The following is a 23,801-nucleotide window of genomic DNA, read 5'->3' on the forward strand; positions in this document are numbered from 1 at the left end:
TGTCTCTCTCTCTCTCTCTCTCTCTCTCTCTCTCTCTCTCTAGAGATGTAAGCGGAGGTCTCTCTTTCTCTCTCTCTCTAGAGATGTAAGCGGAGGTCTCTCTCTCTCAGGGAGTCTGGTGGTAGAGCTGTAGATGTGAGCCTTTGGTGTTCTGTACATGTCTACACTACCACACACACACACACACCAAACACACACACACACACACACACACACACACACACACACACACACACACACACACACACACACACACACACACACACACACACACACACACACACACACACACACACACACACACACACACACACACACACACACACACACACAGAGCGATTATGTTCGCTCTGCATTTATTCATTAAGGCTTTAGCTTGACTGTCTTTTCATTTGGAGCTTGAGATGATTGATTTCCAGTAGCTGCTGGTATTAGGGCTGATCCCCCTGTGCTCCATATAGTATTCATACTGTACTGAGGGGATTCTAACAGCGGATCAACATGATTGGCCTGGCCTCATTCCCTCTTTTTTTAACCACCAATCACGTCTGAGTCTGAGGTTTAATAACACAAAGAAGGTATTGCAGTGGAGTCTTCACCCAGATCTGTTTGTGCTGTCTTGCCAACTCCATTGCTGTTATTACCATGCAAAACATGACAATGACAGTAATGGAGTTGCCAAAACAGCACAAATAGGTCTGGAACGTAGGCTAGCCTTCACCTAGTTACCTAGTTACCTAGTCACCTAGTCACCTAGTCACCTAGTTACCTAGTTACCTAGTCACCTAGTTACCTAGTTACCTAGAATACATGTGTTTTCTTTGTGTTTCTGGCTGCAGCCCGATGTATAGTTGTTGTTGTTGACGAGGTCTTTCAGGTCTTGGTTGAGGAGGAGTATTTCTGGGAACTTGTTGTTAAGATCTTGTTGTAAGTTTGGAGGCAAAGAAAGGAAGCTGACGGCCAGGAATCAGCCTGAGGATTTATGTACAAGAAACACATTTCACACACGTCTGAGATGGACGGCATTTGATTGATGATGTGATATTCCACTCAGGACCCTGGCAGCCGCACACACAAACAAACACACACACACCGTCTACCACTCTCCACAGTGATAGAGGCCAGCATGTCTTCATGCCTGGCTGGATGGATATTGTGATTCCAATTTGACCTCTGTTTAATATAATACCATGCTGAAACAGACATAACTCTCCCTGGTACAAGACTGATGTTCACTAGCTCTGCCTGTCATTCATCTTCACTGAAAGGCACTTTAATAAAGCTCACAGAGACAGCTGAGAAAAATAGGGATAGAGAGAGAGAGAGAGAGAGAGAGAGAAAGAGAGAGAGAGAGAGTGAGTGAGAAGGGGAGAGAGAGAAGAGGGAGAGTTAAAAGGGAGCTAGAGAGAGAGGGCGAAAGAGAGAAAGAGATGGTGAGAGAGAGGGAAAGGGAGGGAGAGGGATGGATGGCCGTCCAGCAGGCTGCTCAGCCATCCTCTGTCTCCATATTAGATGATACAAAGTACCCTGGTAGTGCCTCAGCCATGCAATACATATTTTATTCAGAGACATCCCAGGGAGGCTGTTTTAAAAAGCTGCTATTACGGAATGACCTTAGACATCAGGGAGATATTAGACATGCACATCGGTAAAGAAAAAAGACTTGCAATGATCCCCACCTGCTTCTGCTCTGTTCGTCCTCTCTACGGACCGCTCCGATGCCCACAATAGGGCTAATGATCTAGGGCGATTTTTGTCTCTGTCAAGGTTTTAGAATAGATAAGACAGGCTCCTCTTTCTTTGTTTAATGTGTCCTATCAGATTTTCACATTTCCTCTATTAGCATCTCCCGAATGCAATACATCAGTGGCAGGCAGCCCTGGTCCTGGAGGGCCGCAGGTTTGGGATTTAACCAACCAGGAAGACCAGGTGTGTTGAATTTAGATCAATTATCTCAGTTGGTCAGGTGTGGTGCTTAGTTGCAGCACTCCAGGAACAGGGTTGTCTCCCCCTGACAGCCATTCATTAAACAGTCTAGCTAGATTAGTTATGATAGATATTATATTATTATTATTCATGTTATTATTGTTATTATTACTAGTATTACTATTATTAATGTTATTATTATTATTACTGTTATTATGACTATTATTAATTATTATTATTATTATTATTATTATTATTATTATTATTATTATTATTACTGGTATTATGACTATTATTAATGTTATTGTTATTATTACTGGTATTATGACTATTATTAATGTTATTATTGTTATTATTACTGTTATTATTACTATTATTGTTACTGTTAGTATTGTTATTATTATTCATGTTATTATTATTATTATTATTACTGGTATTATGACTATTATTAATGTTATTATTGTTATTATTACTGTTATTATTACTATTATTGTTATTATTGTTATTATTACTGGTATTATGACTATTATTAATGTTATTATTGTTATTATTACTGTTATTATTATTATTATTGTTACTGTTAGTATTGTTATTATTATTCATGTTATTATTGTTATTATTATTACTGTTATTATTACTATTATTGTTACTGTTAGTATTGTTATTATTATTCATGTTATTATTGTTATTATTATTACTGTTATTATTACTATTATTGTTACTGTTAGTATTGTTATTATTCATGTTATTATTGTTATTATTACTAGTATTACTATTATTAATGTTATTATTATTGTTCTTATTATTGATGTTATTTATTATTATTATTATTATTACTATTATTGTTACTATTATTACTATTATTACTGTTATTATTATTGTTATTATTATTGATGTTATTATTATTACTGTTATTATTACTATTATTGTTACTGTTATTATTACTATTACTGTTATTATTATTATTATTATTGTTACTGTTATTATTATTATTGTTGTTACTGTTATTATTACTATTATTGTTACTGTTATTATTACTATTATTGTTACTGTTATTATTACTATTATTGTTACTGTTATTATTACTATTATTGTTACTGTTATTATTATTATTATTACTGTTATTATTATTATTATTAATACTATTATTATTATTGTTGTTGTTATTGTTATTTCTATTGTTATTATTACTGTTATTATTATTATTATTGTTATTATTATTGTTATTATTACTGTTATTATTACTGTTATTATTATTATTATTGTTACTGTTATTATTACTATTACTGTTACTGTTATTATTATTATTATTGTTACTGTTATTATTACTATTATTGTTACTGTTATTATTACTATTATTACTAGTATTACTATTATTGTTATTATTATTATTGTTATTTCTATTGTTATTATTGTTATTTCTATTGTTATTATTGTTGTTATTAATACTATTATTATTATTGTTGTTATTATTGTCATTATTATTGTTATTATTATTATTATTATTCCTGATGTACTGTCTTCCCTATTACATATATTATTCATCCATACATTAACATCAGGCTTATATTATTCTTATTATTGTTACATTTATTAACATTAGGCTGTATTATTGTTATAGTCATCTATTATTATTGTTAGGCTTATAGATATGGTCTGATAGTCATTACATTAACATAGGCTGTATATATGGTCTGACTGTTCCATACATTAACAACAGGCTGTATAGATATGGTCTGATAGTATCCATACATTAACATCAGGCTGTATAGATATGGTCTGATAGTCATCCATACATTAACAACAGGCTGTATAGATATGGTCTGATAGTCATCCATACATTAACAACAGGCTGTATAGATATGGTCTGATAGTCATCCATACATTAACAACAGGCTGTATAGATATGGTCTGATAGTCATCCATACATTAACAACAGGCTGTATAGATATGGTCTGATAATCATCCATACATTAACAACAGACTGTATAGATATGGTCTGATAGTCATCCATACATTAACAACAGGCTGTATAGATATGGTCTGATAGTCATCCATACATTAACAACAGGCTGTATAGATATGGTCTGATAGTCATCCATACATTAACAACAGGCTGTATAGATATGGTCTGATAGTCATCCATACATTAACAACAGGCTGTATAGATATGGTCTGATAGTCATCCATACATTAACAACAGGCTGTATAGATATGGTCTGATAGTCATCCATACATTAACAACAGACTGTATAGATATGGTCTGATAGTCATCCATACATTAACAACAGGCTGTATAGATATGGTCTGATAGTCATCCACACATTAACAACAGGCTGTATAGATATGGTCTGATAGTCGTCCATACATTAACAACAGGCTGTATAGATATGGTCTGATAGTCATCCATACATTAACAACAGGCTGTATAGATATGGTCTGATAGTCATCCATACATTAACATCAGGCTGTATAGATATGGTCTGATAGTCATCCATACATTAACAACAGGCTGTATAGATATGGTCTGATAGTCATCCATACATTAACAACAGGCTGTATAGATATGGTCTGATAGTCATCCACACATTAACAACAGGCTGTATAGATATGGTCTGATAGTCATCCATACATTAACAACAGGCTGTATAGATATGGTCTGATAGTCATCCATACATTAACAACAGGCTGTATAGATATGGTCTGATAGTCATCCATACATTAACAACAGGCTGTATAGATATGGTCTGATAATCATCCATACATTAACAACAGGCTGTATAGATATGGTCTGATAGTCATCCATACATTAACAACAGGCTGTATAGATATGGTCTGATAGTCATCCATACATTAACAACAGGCTGTATAGATATGGTCTGATAGTCATCCACACATTAACAACAGGCTGTATAGATATGGTCTGATAGTCATCCATACATTAACAACAGGCTGTATAGATATGGTCTGATAGTCATCCATACATTAACAACAGGCTGTATAGATATGGTCTGATAGTCATCCATACATTAACAACAGGCTGTATAGATATGGTCTGATAGTCATCCATACATTAACAACAGGCTGTATAGATATGGTCTGATAGTCATCCATACATTAACAACAGGCTGTATAGATATGGTCTGATAGTCATCCATACATTAACAACAGGCTGTATAGATATGGTCTGATAGTCATCCATACATTAACAACAGGCTGTATAGATATGGTCTGATAGTCATCCATACATTAACAACAGACTGTATAGATATGGTCTGATAATCATCCATACATTAACAACAGGCTGTATAGATATGGTCTGATAGTCATCCACACATTAACAACAGGCTGTATAGATATGGTCTGATAGTCGTCCACACGTTAACAACAGGCTGTGATGTGTAGATATGATCTCTGTCATTCCTATCCATAGAAATATAACTCTATGTCCCTATCCATCCAGGCCGAGCCATTAAGCACGTGAAGGAATCTATCTTCACCTCAGAGGGAGGAGTGAGGAGGGGGGTTCCTAAGGTACTGGTGGTCCTCACCGATGGCCGTTCCCAAGACGACGTCAACAAGGTCTCCAAGGAGATGCAGATGGAAGGTGAGTGGCATAGTGTGAGTCCCAAATAGTGCCCTATTCTCTGTACTGTATAGTGCACTACTCTGGCCAAAAGTAGTGTGGGAATAGGGAATAGGGTGTTATTTTGGATAAAACCCATGTTTCTTCCTCTGAGGACACTATTCCATTGTATTATATTGTTGTAACAGAACTATTCATGGCTCTCAACCCAAAAACAAAACTTAGAGAGAAATATGTTCGTGGTAGAAGGGTCACTTAGCAAGTCAGAGAGTGGTAAGATAGGCCAATCAAATAGTTTCCTTGGAATTGTTTTGCTTTATTGCTGAAGAAAAACAAAATATTGTTTTCAAATCTTAACAATGTATGTCCTTGGAAGGCTACATCATCTTTGCCATCGGCTTTGCTGATGCGGACTACGGAGAGTTGGTGAACATCGCCAGCAAACCCAGCGACAGACACGTCTTCTTTGTGGACGATTTGGACGCTGTCAAGAAAATTGAGGAGCAGCTGATCACTTTTGTGTGTGAGGCTGCCACTGCCAGTAAGTACTGCCAGAACTGAAGTAGCTGCCATTGGAAGAATGTTCCAGAACTGATATAATCTACTGTAGAATAGAGACAGATGGTAGGTTTGGTCATGTAGTTTCCAGAACTGATATAATCTACTGTAGAATAGAGACAGATGGTAGGTTTGGTCATGTAGTTTCCAGAACTGATATAATCTACTGTAGAATAGAGACAGATGGTAGGTTTGGTCATGTGGTCTCCAGAACTGATATAATCTACTGTAGAATAGAGACAGATGGTAGGTTTGGTCATGTAGTTTCCAGAACTGATATAATCTACTGTAGAATAGAGACAGATGGTAGGTTTGGTCATGTAGTTTCCAGAACTGATATAATCTACTGTAGAATAGAGACAGATGGTAGGTTTGGTCATGTGGTTTCCAGAACTGATATAATCTACTGTAGAATAGAGACAGATGGTAGGTTTGGTCATGTAGTTTCCAGAACTGATATAATCTACTGTAGAATAGAGACAGATGGTAGGTTTGGTCATGTGGTTTCCAGAACTGATATAATCTACTGTAGAATAGAGACAGATGGTAGGTTTGGTCATGTGGTTTCCAGAACTGATATAATCTACTGTAGAATAGAGACAGATGGTAGGTTTGGTCATGTAGTTTCCAGAACTGATATAATCTACTGTAGAATAGAGACAGATGGTAGGTTTGGTCATGTGGTTTCCAGAACTGATATAATCTACTGTAGAATAGAGACAGATGGTAGGTTTGGTCATGTAGTTTCCAGAACTGATATAATCTACTGTAGAATAGAGACAGATGGTAGGTTTGGTCATGTGGTTTCCAGAACTGATATAATCTACTGTAGAATAGAGACAGATGGTAGGTTTGGTCATGTGGTTTCCAGAACTGATATAATCTACTGTAGAATAGAGACAGATGGTAGGTTTGGTCATGTGGTTTCCAGAACTGATATAATCTACTGTAGAATAGAGACAGATGGTAGGTTTGGTCATGTGGTTTCCAGAACTGATATAATCTACTGTAGAATAGAGACAGATGGTAGGTTTGGTCATGTGGTTTCCAGAACTGATATAATCTACTGTAGAATAGAGACAGATGGTAGGTTTGGTCATGTGGTTTCCAGAACTGATATAATCTACTGTAGAATAGAGACAGATGGTAGGTTTGGTCATGTGGTTTCCAGAACTGATATAATCTACTGTAGAATAGAGACAGATGGTAGGTTTGGTCATGTGGTTTCCAGAACTGATATAATCTACTGTAGAATAGAGACAGATGGTAGGTTTGGTCATGTAGTTTCCAGAACTGATATAATCTACTGTAGAATAGAGACAGATGGTAGGTTTGGTCATGTGGTTTCCAGAACTGATATAATCTACTGTAGAATAGAGACAGATGGTAGGTTTGGTCATGTGGTTTCCAGAACTGATATAATCTACTGTAGAATAGAGACAGATGGTAGGTTTGGTCATGTGGTTTCCAGAACTGATATAATCTACTGTAGAATAGAGACAGATGGTAGGTTTGGTCATGTAGTTTCCAGAACTGATATAATCTACTGTAGAATAGAGACAGATGGTAGGTTTGGTTTGGTTTCAGAACTGATATAATCTACTGTAGAATAGAGACAGATGGTAGGTTTGGTCATGTAGTTTCCAGAACTGATATAATCTACTGTAGAATAGAGACAGATGGTAGGTTTGGTCATGTGGTTTCCAGAACTGATATAATCTACTGTAGAATAGAGACAGATGGTAGGTTTGGTCATGTAGTTTCCAGAACTGATATAATCTACTGTAGAATAGAGACAGATGGTAGGTTTGGTCATGTAGTTTCCAGAACTGATATAATCTACTGTAGAATAGAGACAGATGGTAGGTTTGGTCATGTGGTCTCCAGAACTGATATAATCTACTGTAGAATAGAGACAGATGGTAGGTTTGGTCATGTGGTCTCCAGAACTGATATAATCTACTGTAGAATAGAGACAGATGGTAGGTTTGGTCATGTGGTTTCCAGAACTGATATAATCTACTGTAGAATAGAGACAGATGGTAGGTTTGGTCATGTAGTTTCCAGAACTGATATAATATAATCTACTGTTTCCAGAACTGATATAAATAGAATAGAGACAGATGGTAGGTTTGGTCATGTAGTTTCCAGAACTGATATAATCTACTGTAGAATAGAGACAGATGGTAGGTTTGGTCATGTGGTTTCCAGAACTGATATAATCTACTGTAGAATAGAGACAGATGGTAGGTTTGGTCATGTGGTTTCCAGAACTGATATAATCTACTGTAGAATAGAGACAGATGGTAGGTTTTGTCATGTGGTTTCCAGAACTGATATAATCTACTGTAGAATAGAGACAGGTGGTAGGTTTGGTCATGTGGTTTAATGGATTAGTTATTATTACAAAGAAGAGGATTCATCCACATTTAAATCTTAATAAGAGGATCTTGATTCATGATGAAATGACAGTGATTAATATCCTGTTCATTATTTAACCAACCCTTTCATCCATCTTGTTTTAGCTTGTCCATCGGTTCTGATGAGTGGCAACACCATGGCAGGTAAACTATGTAAAACACATACAGCTGGTTACTGCTTTATAGTCGTAGAATGTGTATCCCTATTGAGATAAACCCCTCTCAATCTACAGTCAATGTGGATTGTCTGATCCCACTTAGTCATTCACGGGAGAGACTCCGTGTCCCTGGCTATTGTCAGGAGCAACATGTCATCTGCCACGTGATTCTGGTTCAAATCCAGTCAGACGGAGTTACATAGAGTCAGAGTGTAGTGGAGGGTATACACAGTGTACCACCGTATCTAACACTGGGCATTGTGTATACTCACTTATGAATCCCTACGATGCACGTCAAAGTAGTGTAGTGGAGGGTATACACCATGTACCACCGTATTTTACACTGGGCATTGTGTATACTCACTTATGAATCCCTACGATGCACGTCAAAGTAGTGTAGTGGAGGGTATACACCGTGTACCACCGTATTTTACACTGGGCATTGTGTATACTCACTTATGAATCCCTACGATGCACGTCAAAGTAGTGTAGTGGAGGTATACACCGTGTACCACCGTATTTTACACTGGGCATTGTGTATACTCACTTATTAATCCCTACGATGCACATCAAAGTAGTGTAGTTGAGGTATACACCGTGTACCACTGTATTTTACACTGGGCATTGTGTATACTCACTTATTAATCCCTACGATGAGCATCAAAGTAGTGTAGTGGAGGTATACACCATGTACCACCGTATTTTACACTGGGCATTGTGTATACTCACTTATTAATCCCTACGATGCACGTCAAAGTAGTGTAGTTGAGGTATACACCATGTACCACCGTATTTTACACTGGGCATTGTGTATACTCACTTATTAATCCCTACAATGCACGTCAAAGTAGTGTAGTTGAGGTATACACCATGTACCACCGTATTTTACACTGGGCATTGTGTATACTCACTTATTAATCCCTACGATGCACGTCAAAGTAGTGTAGTTGAGGTATACACCATGTACCACCGTATTTTACACTGGGCATTGTGTATACTCACTTATGAATCCCTACGATGCACGTCAAAGTAGTGTAGTGGAGGTATACACCGTGTACCACCGTATTTTACACTGGGCATTGTGTATACTCACTTATTAATCCCTACGATGCACATCAAAGTAGTGTAGTTGAGGTATACACCGTGTACCACTGTATTTTACACTGGGCATTGTGTATACTCACTTATTAATCCCTACGATGAGCATCAAAGTAGTGTAGTTGAGGTATACACCGTATCAGTAAGGCTGATGTAACACATCACAATGTTAAGCTTCAAATGTTTCATTTTTCCCCCCCCCCCGTTTTAGGCTTTAAGCTGCTTTAAAGGGAGGCAAGACATGCCTCATAATATGAAGTAAAACGTCCAGTTTTAAACATTTAAGGAAAACAGGAAAAATATAGCGATGCTGATGACAGGCCTAAACCGTCTTCTGATTGATGGTAAGGCTTTGCCAAAAACCTTCTCAATGAAATGTTACCTGCTACAAAGTAGCCTATGCCTGCTTGGCAGAATGATATCATGATTATCCACTGGCTGTTTGTTTGGAAAACCCCATCTCATGTGCTGTGGAAACACAGCTAACCACTTCAATTAAAGGGTAACTACACTCAAAAATATACATTTCTTCGCTTTTTCTCAGACATCAAAAGTGTTCTCCTAATGTGGTTAAGGCATTGTTATGGGATTAGAACATCCAATTCTGTTGTTTTTACATTAAGAAAGTGTGACTTTAAGAGCGAAAACCTGAAGGAGAAAAAAAGATCTGAAACCTGTGAATTCCTGACTCAGTTGACAGCCTCGTTTATCTGTTTCAATAGTAGACCTACTATTATCCTACTGCACAGTACAGCTTGGGTTGGCCTGCCTGTGAAAGACCAATATGGAATTCATCATTTTAGGTCATTCAGAGTGAATGTCACTGTTTCTCATAGGATTTTTGACAGAGTTCTCCTTTCCTTCGCCGGGTGGGGATAGGAAATACTATCCAGAGGGAGAGTGGTTGACAGAATGACACTATTATTACTATGTATATATCCAGCACCTAAATAGTATTTACTACCTTGGCCCATTTTGTTGCTTGAAGATAAAAATGTGTACCATTTTATTCTAGTATTCTAGTATCTCTACGGTTCTCTATGGTTCTCAATGGTTCTCTATGGTTCTCTATGGTTCTCTGTTGTTCTCTATGTTTCTCTATGGTTCTATGTTGTTCTCTATGGTTCTCTATGGTTCTCTGTTGTTCTCTATGGTTCTCTATGTTTTCTATGGTTCTCTGTTTTCTCTGTTGTTCTCTATTGTTCTCTGTTGTTCTCTATGGTTCTTTGTAGTTCTCTATGGTTCTCTATGGTTCTCTGTTGTTCTCTATGGTTCTTTGTTGTTCTCTATGGTTCTTTGTTGTTCTCTGTGGTTCTCTATGGTTCTCTATGGAGTGGTTATAGCATAGATGTGTGTTCTGCTCCTTCCCTCCTTAGGCTTCAGGATGATGGACATGTTTGGCCTGGTAGAGAAGGAGTACAGTAACGTAGAGGGAGTGTCCCTGGAACCAGGCTCCTTCAACAGCTTCCCCTGCTACAGACTGCACAAAGACGCCCTGGTCTCACAGCCCACCAAGTAGGTTCTACTAGGTTCTGTGTTTTGTCAGTGTGGTTGTCATGGCGATGAGAGGTAGAAGATCAGCTAGGGTCCACACTGAGCTCACTCTCTCCTCCAGTGTCCACTCTTGGCATATTATTCCTGGAATATACTCCAACAGCTTGATAGGTTAGGTAGAAGCTTCCTTCTGATAGGTCAGGTGGAAGTTTCCCTCTGATAGGTCAGGTGGAAGTTTCCCTCTGATAGGTCAGGTGGAAGTTTCTCTCTGATAGGTCAGGTGGAAGTTTCCCTCTGATAGGTCAGGTGGAAGTTTCCCTCTGATAGGTCAGGTGGAAGTTTCTCTCTGATAGGTCAGGTGGAAGTTTCCCTCTGATAGGTCAGGTGGAAGTTTCTCTCTGATAGGTCAGGTGGAAGTTTCCCTCTGATAGGTCAGGTGGAAGTTTCTCTCTGATAGGTCAGGTGGAAGTTTCCCTCTGATAGGTCAGGTGGAAGTTTTGCCATACAGAATCGGTTATACCCATCCAATCCTTTCAGATACACAGATGTGTCTATGCCTGGAGGAAGAGGTTGTTCCTGAACTGTCCTTCCTCATCCTAGAGGGACCTTCCTCATCCTCTATGGGAAACGTGTACTTCAAAACATCAAGGGAGGGTCAACCCCAGTAGCTAGTAGGAGACTTGTACTTTATAACATCAGGGGAGGGTCAACCCCATTTGCTAGCCGAAGACAAACACCAGAGCTCTTTGAAATAGCAGCCAGTTATTTTCAAGGTCCCTCAAACAATACAAAGTTATTGCCAATGAAAATCACTTAGGGGAGTCTAATCACATGTGAAGTGTGTGCGTGCGTGTGTGTGTGTGTGTGTGTGTGTGTGTGTGTGTGTGTGTGTGTGTGTGTGTGTGTGTGTGTGTGTGTGTGTGCGTGCGTGCGTGCGTGTTGACAGATGTAGCTCTACTCCTACTGAGGATAATATTTAGTTTAGACTTCTACTTTGTTCATAATGTTCAGAGGGGATTGTGTTATTGCAGTGGAGGGACTCAGCACCTCTAAATGATGTCTTCAGGGTGACCTGCAAACACCACGGCCCATATCCAAGCATCACTCAGTCACATACTAGATCATGTATATAGTAAATCATGTAATCAGAAGGGCCATTATGGCATTTGTTGTGTGAAGGTAAGATAAGCCAGTCAAATGAACTTCCCATTACTCTGTATCAGGTATCAGGACTTCCCATTACTCTGTATCAGGTATCAGGACTTCCCATTACTCTGTATCAGGTATCAGGTATCAGGTATCAGGACTTCCCATTACTCTGTATCAGGTATCAGGTATCAGGACTTCCCATTACTCTGTATCAGGTATCAGATATCAGGACTTCCCATTACTCTGCATCAGATATCAGATATCAGGACTTCCCATTACTCTGTATCAGGTATCAGATATCAGGACTTCCCATTACTCTGCATCAGATATCAGGACTTCCCATTACTCTGCATCAGGTATCAGGTATCAGGACTTCCCATTACTCTGCATCAGATATCAGGACTTCCCATTACCCTGCATCAGGTATCAGGACTTCCCATTACTCTGCATCAGATATCAGATATCAGGACTTCCCATTACCCTGCATCAGATATCAGGTATCAGGACTTCCCATTACTCTGCATCAGGTATCAGGACTTCCCATTACTCTGCATCAGGTATCAGGACTTCCCATTACTCTGCATCAGGTATCAGGACTTCCCATTACTCTGCATCAGGTATCAGGACTTCCCATTACTCTGCATCAGGTATCAGGACTTCCCATTACTCTGCATCAGGTATCAGGACTTCCCATTACTCTGCATCAGGTATCAGGACTTCCCATTACTCTGCATCAGGTATCAGGTATCAGGACTTCCCATTACCCTGCATCAGGTATCAGGACTTCCCATTACTCTGCATCAGGTATCAGGACTTCCCATTACTCTGCATCAGGTATCAGGACTTCCCATTACTCTGTATCAGGTATCAGGACTTCCCATTACTCTGCATCAGGTATCAGGTATCAGGACTTCCCATTACTCTGCATCAGATATCAGGACTTCCCATTACTCTGTATCAGGTATCAGGACTTCCCATTACTCTGCATCAGATATCAGGACTTCCCATTACTCTGCATCAGGTATCAGGACTTCCCATTACCCTGCATCAGGTATCAGGACTTCCCATTACTCTGCATCAGATATCAGGACTTCACATTACCCTGCATCAGATATCAGGACTTCCCATTACTCTGCATCAGGTATCAGGACTTCCCATTACCCTGCATCAGGTATCAGGACTTCCCATTACTCTGCATCAGGTATCAGGACTTCCCATTACTCTGCATCAGCATCAGGACTTACCATTACTCTGTATCAGGTATCAGGACTTCCCATTACTCTGCATCAGGTATCAGGTATCAGGACTTCCCATTACTCTGCATCAGATATCAGGACTTCCCATTACTCTGTATCAGGTATCAGAACTTCCCATTACTCTGTATCAGGTATCAGGACTTCCCATTACTCTGTATCAGATATCAGGACTTCCCATTACTCTGTATCAGGTATCAGGACTTCCCATTACTCTGTATCAGGTATCAGGACTTCCCATTACTCTGTATCAGGTATCAGGACTTCCCATTACTCTGCATCAGATATCAGGACTTCCCATTACTCTCTGCAGATATCAGACTTCCCATTACTCTGCAGGTATCAGGACTTCCCATTACTCTGCATCAGATATCAGATATCAGGACTTCCCATTACTCTGCATCAGATATCAGATATCAGGACTTCCCATTACTCTGCATCAGATATCAGATATCAGGACTTCCCATTACTCTGTATCAGGTATCAGATATCAGGACTTCCCATTACTCTGCATCAGATATCAGGACTTCCCATTACTCTGTATCAGGTCAGATATCAGGACTTCCCATTACTCTGCATCAGATATCAGGACTTCCCATTACTCTGTATCAGGTATCAGGACTTCCCATTACTCTGTATCAGATATCAGGACTTCCCATTACTCTGCATCAGATATCAGATATCAGGACTTCCCATTACTCTGCATCAGATATCAGGACTTCCCATTACTCTGCATCAGATATCAGGACTTCCCATTACTCTGCATCAGGTATCAGATATCAGGACTTCCCATTACTCTGCATCAGGTATCAGGACTTCCCATTACTCTGCATCAGATATCAGATATCAGGACTTCCCATTACTCTGCATCAGGTATCAGGACTTCCCATTACTCTGCATCAGGTATCAGGACTTCCCATTACTCTGCATCAGGTATCAGATATCAGGACTTCCCATTACTCTGCATCAGGTATCAGGTATCAGGACTTCCCATTACTCTGCATCAGGTATCAGGTATCAGGACTTCCCATTACTCTGCATCAGATATCAGGACTTCCCATTACTCTGCATCAGGTATCAGGTATCAGGACTTCCCATTACTCTGCATCAGGTATCAGGTATCAGGACTTCCCATTACTCTGCATCAGGTATCAGGACTTCCCATTACTCTGCATCAGGTATCAGATATCAGGACTTCCCATTACTCTGCATCAGGTATCAGGTATCAGGACTTCCCATTACTCTGCATCAGGTATCAGATATCAGGACTTCCCATTACTCTGCATCAGGTATCAGGACTTCCCATTACTCTGCATCAGGTATCAGATATCAGGACTTCCCATTACTCTGCATCAGGTATCAGGACTTCCCATTACTCTGCATCAGGTATCAGGTATCAGGACTTCCCATTACTCTGCATCAGGTATCAGGACTTCCCATTACTCTGCATCAGATATCAGAACTTCCCATTACTCTGTATCAGGTATCAGGACTTCCCATTACCCTGCATCAGGTATCAGGACTTCCCATTACTCTGCATCAGATATCAGGACTTCCTGATTGGAGAGGGTTGGGGATAGACTGGAGATGGTAAGGGTTAGACTGGAGAGGGTTAGGGTTAGACTGGAGAGGGTTAGGGTTAGACTGGAGAGGGTTAGGGTTAGACTGGAGAGGGTTAGGGTTAGACTGGAGAGGGTTAGGGTTAGACTGGACAGGTTTAGGGTTAGACTGGAGAAGGTTAGGATTACACTGGAAAGGTTTAGGGTTAGACTGGAGAGGGTTAGGATTACACTGGGAAGGGTTAGGGTTAGACTGGAGAGGTTTAGGGTTAGACTGGAGAGGGTTAGGGTTAGACTGGAAGGGTTAGGGTTAGACTGGAGAGGGTTAGGGTTAGACTGGAGGGTTAGGGTTACTGGAAAGGGTTAGGGTTAGACTGGAGAGGGTTAGGGTTAGACTGGACAGGTTTAGGGTTAGACTGGAGAAGGTTAGGATTACACTGGAAAGGTTTAGGGTTAGACTGGAGAGGGTTAGGATTACACTGGGAAGGGTTAGGGTTAGACTGGAGAGGTTTAGGGTTAGACTGGAGAAGGTTAGGATTACACTGGAAAGGTTTAGGGTTAGACTGGAGAGGGTTAGGATTAGACTATAGAGAATTAGGGTTAGACTGGAGAAGGTTAGGCTTAGGGTTACACTGAAACGACTGTTTGAATGACAGGTTCCCATTACAGTGGAGGCATAGGATTTGCCAACCGCCATCTTGAACCATTCACATTATCTGGCTGACAGTTAAGTAACTCTCTGTCTGTCTGTCTGTCTGTCTGTCTGTCTGTCTGTCTGTCTGTCTGTCTGTCTGTCTGTCTGTCTGTCTGTCTGTCTGTCTGTCTCTCAGGTACCTCCACCCAGAAGGTTTGCCCTCTGACTACACCATCACCATCCTGTTCCGCCTGCTACCAGACACCCCCCAGGAGCCCTTTGCATTGTGGGAGATCCTCAACAAAGACAATGAACCCCTGGTGGGGGTCATCCTGGACAGTACGTACAGTCTGTTCCTCATCACTTCCTGAACCCTGGCCCTGTGGTTTGAGTGAGGCTTAAGGTTAACCTGCATATCACATACTCTGCAATTGAGGTCTGTGGTTTACAAAAGTGCGTGGGCTGCAGGGCTAGTTTCCAGATATTGTGTGAGAGAGAGATAGACTGAACACACAGAACAGAAGACCAAGGCAGAGGACTCTGGGATGTGGGTTTGTGTAGAATGTACTGTCCCTAATTGTCTGTCTGTCTGCCTGTCTCTGTTTCGGTCTCTGTCAGATGGTGGGAAGACTCTGACGTTCTTCAACCACGACTACAAGGGAGACTTCCAGACAGTCACTTTTGACGAGCCTGACATCAAGAAGATTTTCTATGGCAGTTTCCACAAGGTCAGCAGCCTAGTTCTTCCCCGAGATCATCCATGGCCTCTGGTCTAAAGTAGTGCACTGTATAGGGAATAGGGTGCCATTTGGGATGTACCCTAAAACTTCAGGCCCTCCATCTGTCTAATAAAGATGTTGCATGCCGACTTCTCAAATAGAGAATTTAGTAGAAGTCATGTCAGAGAATGATCCCAGAGAATGAATGGAGGAACAACCCAACCCCCTCCTCTATCACAGTAGTCAAAGAGAGAGCACACACACACACACACACACACACACACACACACACACACACACACACACACACCCTGTTTGTTGCAGCAGTAAAAGAGAGCGTGAGAGGCCGTCCATCAGACTCTCTTCTCATAGGCATTATGTGCCTGGCTGTTCTGAGTTTTAATGTAACCCTGATCCTGATCCTGCAGTGTATATCTAGTTATAGTGTTAATGTATTTTATTTAACCTTTATTTAAACATGGAGTCACATTGAGATTAAAAATACATTTTACAAGAGAGCCCTGTAGACATTACAATAAAAACAGAATAATAAATCATACACGTGTATAAAACAACAGAATTCAGCACACAATAACAAAATACATCTATTTAATAAAAGCAATCACATTCAAGGTCCTCAGTTAATAATGGAAACTGTGTGAGTGGCACCACCACATGTAACTGGGGCAGCAGGGTAGACTAGTGGTTAGAGCGTTGGACTAGTAACCGAAAGGTTGCAAGTTCAAATCCCCGAGCTGACAAGGTACAAATCTGTCCTTCTGCTCCTGAACAGGCAGTTAACCCACTGGTTCCTAGGCCGTCATTGAAAATAAGAATTTGTTCTTAACTGACTTGCCTGGTTAAATAAAGGTGAAATAAAAATATGGAGACTGAAGGGATCTCTAGTGTTATGTGTTCCTGACAACAAGTTTGGTAACTGAGGATTCTTAACTTAATGAAGGGAGTTTCTGTCAGATTTCTTTGTAAATCAATCAAAGATAATGTCTTACAGACAGAGAGGTCAACCCCACATTTTATACAGACTACAATGACGAGTCCTAAAATGGTCCCCTTTGATAAAACGTATTGCTGAATGGTAGACGGCGTCCACGGGTTTTAAAACAGAGGTTGTGCCTCATGCATGTAAACAACATCTCCGGAATCCAATACAGGGAGAATTTTTTTCTCCTATTTTCATGATTAATTGATTTATTTTGTTATAAAAAAAACTATCTTGGATCTTAGCTTCTTAGTCAGATTTTCTAAATGCGTTACGGAGTACAACTTGTCATCAATCCAGACACCCAGGTACTTTATATTGAGAAACAAGCTCAATTTGGGCTCCATTTATAGAGCCCATATGCAGGTCCTCAGGGTCAACATTTGGTGACCTAGAGAACAGCAGGGGCTTGGTCTTACTTGAATTGAACTCAGTTCTGGCCTGAGTTCTGCTTCTAAGATAATTCAGATTTAACCTCATCTGTTAAAATGGCCTGAGTTCTGTCACTAAGATAATTCAGATTTAACCCCCATCTATTAAGATGGCCTGAGTTCTGTCACTAAGATAATTCATATTTAACCACATCTGTTAAGAGTTCTGTTGCTAAGATAATTCAGAAACCATTAACAGGCTGTATATATCCCAGGCCTATAAACCATTAACAGGCTGTATATATCCCAGGCCTATAAACCATTAACAGGCTGTATATATCCCAGGCCTATAAACCATTAACAGGCTGTATATATCCCAGGCCTATAAACCATTAACAGGCTGTATATATCCCAGGCCTATAAACCATTAACAGGCTGTATATATCCCAGGCCTATAAACCATTAACAGGCTGTATATATCCCAGGCCTATAAACCATTAACAGGCTGTATATATCCCAGGCCTATAAACCATTAACAGGCTGTATATATCCCAGGCCTATAAACCATTAACAGGCTGTATATATCCCAGGCCTATAAACCATTAACAGGCTGTATATATCCCAGGCCTATAAACCATTAACAGGCTGTATATATCCCAGGCCTATAAACCATTAACAGGCTGTATATATCCCAGGCCTATAAACCATTAACAGGCTGTATATATCCCAGGCCTATAAACCATTAACAGGCTGTATATATCCCAGGCCTATAAACCATTAACAGGCTGTATATATCCCAGGCCTATAAACCATTAACAGGCTGTATATATCCCAGGCCTATAAACCATTAACAGGCTGTATATATCCCAGGCCTATAAACCATTAACAGGCTGTATATATCCCAGGCCTATAAACCATTAACAGGCTGTATATATCCCAGGCCTATAAACCATTAACAGGCTGTATATATCCCAGGCCTATAAACCATTAACAGGCTGTATATATCCCAGGCCTATAAACCATTAACAGGCTGTATAAAGGCCTATAAACCATTAACAGGCTGTATATATCCCAGGCCTATAAACCATTAACAGGCTGTATATATCCCAGGCCTATAAACCATTAACAGGCTGTATATATCCCAGGCCTATAAACCATTAACAGGCTGTATATATCCCAGGCCTATAAACCATTAACAGGCTGTATATATCCCAGGCCTATAAACCATTAACAGGCTGTATATATCCCAGGCCTATAAACCATTAACAGGCTGTATATATCCCAGGCCTATAAACCATTAACAGGCTGTATATATCCCAGGCCTATAAACCATTAACAGGCTGTATATATCCCAGGCCTATAAACCATTAACAGGCTGTATATATCCCAGGCCTATAAACCATTAACAGGCTGTATATATCCCAGGCCTATAAACCATTAACAGGCTGTATATATCCCAGGCCTATAAACCATTAACAGGCTGTATATATCCCAGGCCTATAAACCATTAACAGGCTGTATATATCCCAGGCCTATAAACCATTAACAGGCTGTATATATCCCAGGCCTATAAACCATTAACAGGCTGTATATATCCCAGGCCTATAAACCATTAACAGGCTGTATATATCCCAGGCCTATAAACCATTAACAGGCTGTATATATCCCAGGCCTATAAACCATTAACAGGCTGTATATATCCCAGGCCTATAAACCATTAACAGGCTGTATATATCCCAGGCCTATAAACCATTAACAGGCTGTATATATCCCAGGCCTATAAACCATTAACAGGCTGTATATATCCCAGGCCTATAAACCATTAACAGGCTGTATATATCCCAGGCCTATAAACCATTAACAGGCTGTAGGCCTATATCCCAGGCCTATAAACCATTAACAGGCTGTATATATCCCAGGCCTATAAACCATTAACAGGCTGTATATATCCCAGGCCTATAAACCATTAACAGGCTGTATATATCCCAGGCCTATAAACCATTAACAGGCTGTATATATCCCAGGCCTATAAACCATTAACAGGCTGTATATATCCCAGGCCTATAAACCATTAACAGGCTGTATATATCCCAGGCCTATAAACCATTAACAGGCTGTATATATCCCAGGCCTATAAACCATTAACAGGCTGTATATATCCCAGGCCTATAAACCATTAACAGGCTGTATATATCCCAGGCCTATAAACCATTAACAGGCTGTATATATCCCAGGCCTATAAACCATTAACAGGCTGTATATATCCCAGGCCTATAAACCATTAACAGGCTGTATATATCCCAGGCCTATAAACCATTAACAGGCTGTATATATCCCAGGCCTATAAACCATTAACAGGCTGTATATATCCCAGGCCTATAAACCATTAACAGGCTGTATATATCCCAGGCCTATAAACCATTAACAGGCTGTATAGGCCTATCCCAGGCCTATAAACCATTAACAGGCTGTATATATCCCAGGCCTATAAACCATTAACAGGCTGTATATATCCCAGGCCTATAAACCATTAACAGGCTGTATATATCCCAGGCCTATAAACCATTAACAGGCTGTATATATCCCAGGCCTATAAACCATTAACAGGCTGTATATATCCCAGGCCTATAAACCATTAACAGGCTGTATATATCCCAGGCCTATAAACCATTAACAGGCTGTATATATCCCAGGCCTATAAACCATTAACAGGCTGTATATATCCCAGGCCTATAAACCATTAACAGGCTGTATATATCCCAGGCCTATAAACCATTAACAGGCTGTATATATCCCAGGCCTATAAACCATTAACAGGCTGTATATATCCCAGGCCTATAAACCATTAACAGGCTGTATATATCCCAGGCCTATAAACCATTAACAGGCTGTATATATCCCAGGCCTATAAACCATTAACAGGCTGTATATATCCCAGGCCTATAAACCATTAACAGGCTGTATATATCCCAATGCTCAACAGTGTCGAACACCTTTGACAGGTCAATGAAGTACATACAGTTGAAGTCAGAAGTTTACATACACCTCAGCCAAATACATTTAAACTCAGTTTTTCACCATTCCTGACATTTAATCCTAGTAAAATGTCCCTGTTTTAAGTCAGTTAGGATCACCACTTAATTTTAAGAATGTGAAATGTCAGAATAATAGTAGAGAGAATGATTTACTTCTGCTTTTATTTCTTTCATCACATTCCTAGTGGGTCAGATGTTTACATACACTAAATTAGTATTTGGAAGCATTGCCTTTAAATTGTTTAATTTGGGTCAAACGTTTCAGGTAGCCTTCTACAAGCTTCTACAATTGTTTCTCTGAGGTCCTGGCTGATTTCTTTAGATTTTCCCATGATGTCAAGCAAAGAGGCACTGAGTTTAAAGGTAGGCCTTGAAATACATCCACAGGTACACCTCCAATTGACTCAAATGATGTCAATTAGCCTATCAGAAGCTTCTAAAGCCATGACATCATTTTCCAGAATTTTCCAAGCTGTTTAAAGGCACAGTCAACATAGTGTATGTAAACTTCTGACCCACTGGAATTGTGATGCACTGAATTATAAGTGAAGTAATCTGTCTGTAAACAATTGTTGGAAAAATGACTTGTGTCATGCACAAAGTAGATGTCCTAACCGACTTGCCAAAACTATAGTTTGTTAACAAGACATTTGTGGTGTGGTTGAAAAACAAGTTTTAATGACTCCAACCTAAGTGTATGTAAACCTCCGACCTCAACTGTATCTGGTTATAGTGTTAATGTGGTCAGAGGCTGTCTGCCTCCCCGCAGTACATATCTGGTTATAGTGTTCAGAGGCTGTCTGCCTCCCTGCAGTACATATCTGGTTATAGTGTTAATGTGTTCAGAGGCTGTCTGCCTCCCTGAAGTACATATCTGGTTATAGTGTTCAGAGGCTGTCTGCCTCCCTGAAGTACATATCTGGTTATAGTGTTAATGTGTTCAGGGCTGTCTGCCTCCCTGCAGTACATATCTGGTTATAGTGTTAATGTGTTCAGAGGCTGTCTGCCTCCCTGCAGTACATATCTGGTTTATAGTGTTCAGAGGCTGTCTGCTGTCTGCCTCCCTGCAGTACATATCTGGTTATAGTGTTAATCAGAGGCTGTCTGCCTCCCTGCAGTACATATCTGGTTATAGTGTTAATGTGGTCAGAGGCTGTCTGCCTCCCCGCAGTACATATCTGGTTATAGTGTTCAGAGGCTGTCTGCCTCCCTGCAGTACATATCTGGTTATAGTGTTAATGTGTTCAGAGGCTGTCTGCCTCCCTGAAGTACATATCTGGTTATAGTGTTCAGAGGCTGTCTGCCTCCCTGAAGTACATATCTGGTTAATGTTCAGAGGCTGTCTGCCTCCCTGCAGTACATATCTGGTTATAGTGTTAATGTGTTCAGAGGCTGTCTGCCTCCCTGCAGTACATATCTGGTTATAGTGTTAATGTGTTCAGAGGCTGTCTGCCTCCCTGAAGTACATATCTGGTTATAGTGTTCAGAGGCTGTCTGCCTCCCTGAAGTACATATCTGGTTATAGTGTTAATGTGTTCAGAGGCTGTCTGCCTCCCTGCATAGTACATATCTGGTTATATCTGGTTAGTGTTAATGTGTACATATTCAGAGGCTGTCTGCCTCCCTGCAGTACATATCTGGTTATAGTGTTAATGTGTTCAGAGGCTGTCTGCCTCCCTGCAGTACATATCTGGTTATAGTGTTAATGTGTTCAGAGGCTGTCTGCCTCCCTGCCATATCTGGTTATAGTGTTCAGAGGCTGTCTGCCTCCCTGCAGTACATATCTGGTTATAGTGTTAATGTGTTCAGAGGCTGTCTGCCTCCCTGCAGTACATATCTGGTTATAGTGTTAATGTGTTCAGAGGCTGTCTGCCTCCCTGCAGTACATATCTGGTTATAGTGTTAATGTGTTCAGAGGCTGTCTGCCTCCCTGCAGTACATATCTGGTTATAGTGTTAATGTGTTCAGAGGCTGTCTGCCTCCCTGCAGTACATATCTGGTTATAGTGTTAATGTGTTCAGAGACTGTCTGCCTCCCTGCAGTACATACAGTATCTGGCTGTAATGCTGTTCAGAACACACACGGTCTCCCAAGGTGAACAACACTTTATCCCCCCCCACACACACACACACACACACACACACACACACACACACACACACACACACACACACACACACACACACACACACACACACACACACACACACACACACACACACGCGCAAATGGACATACACTTACAGACTTATGCACACAGAAACACGGTGCGAGAACACAGACACACAGGCGCATGCGTAAACACACACACGGTCACAGTCTCCCCTCAGACTGGATGACAGGTGTACGGTGCAGCGACACACGTGTCCTGCTGGATTGTCCTCACTTCACCTCAGGTGTCTTCATATGGTCCTCTCCTTACGCCGCCGTCTCACACAGAGCATCCCCTGTCCTTGTGGAGGAAAAGAGGACGTGTGTCTCTGAATGGTGCTACTTCCTGTCAGCTTGGATACAGTAACAGACTGAACTGTGATATCTATCTGAGGGTGATGTTATATTCAGACTACAGTAATGTGAACTGTGATATCTACCTGAGGGTGATGTTATGTTACAGACTGAACTGTGATATCTATCTGAGGGTGATGTTATATTCAGACTACAGTAATGTGAACTGTGATATCTACCTGAGGGTGATGTTATGTTACAGACTGACTGTGATATCTATCTGAGGGTGATGTTATATTCAGACTACAGTAATGTGAACTGTGATATCTACCTGAGGGTGATGTTATGTCACAGACTGAACTGTGATATCTCTCTGAGGATGATGTTATGTAACAG

At 40.3% G+C, this 23,801-nt stretch overlaps 1 protein-coding gene across 2 annotated transcripts in view; it reads left to right on the forward strand.

Annotated features, from left to right (window-relative positions):
- Nucleotides 1-23,801, forward strand: part of LOC118379382 (collagen alpha-1(XIV) chain-like) — a 208,860-nt gene that overhangs the window by 139,586 nt on the left and 45,473 nt on the right. Inside the window, exons 23-28 of one of the 2 annotated variants that reach the window (XM_052502716.1) lie at nucleotides 5,390-5,533; nucleotides 5,889-6,053; nucleotides 8,596-8,634; nucleotides 11,123-11,261; nucleotides 16,032-16,174; nucleotides 16,454-16,563. In XM_052502716.1, the coding sequence (XP_052358676.1) occupies nucleotides 5,390-5,533; nucleotides 5,889-6,053; nucleotides 8,596-8,634; nucleotides 11,123-11,261; nucleotides 16,032-16,174; nucleotides 16,454-16,563 (740 nt within the window). The remainder of the gene's footprint in view (nucleotides 1-5,389; nucleotides 5,534-5,888; nucleotides 6,054-8,595; nucleotides 8,635-11,122; nucleotides 11,262-16,031; nucleotides 16,175-16,453; nucleotides 16,564-23,801) is intronic. The other variant, XM_052502717.1, reaches the window with a different exon arrangement.

The sequence above is a fragment of the Oncorhynchus keta genome, unplaced genomic scaffold, assembly GCF_023373465.1.
Source record: "Oncorhynchus keta strain PuntledgeMale-10-30-2019 unplaced genomic scaffold, Oket_V2 Un_contig_16010_pilon_pilon, whole genome shotgun sequence".
Classification (NCBI taxonomy): Eukaryota; Metazoa; Chordata; class Actinopteri; order Salmoniformes; family Salmonidae; genus Oncorhynchus; species Oncorhynchus keta.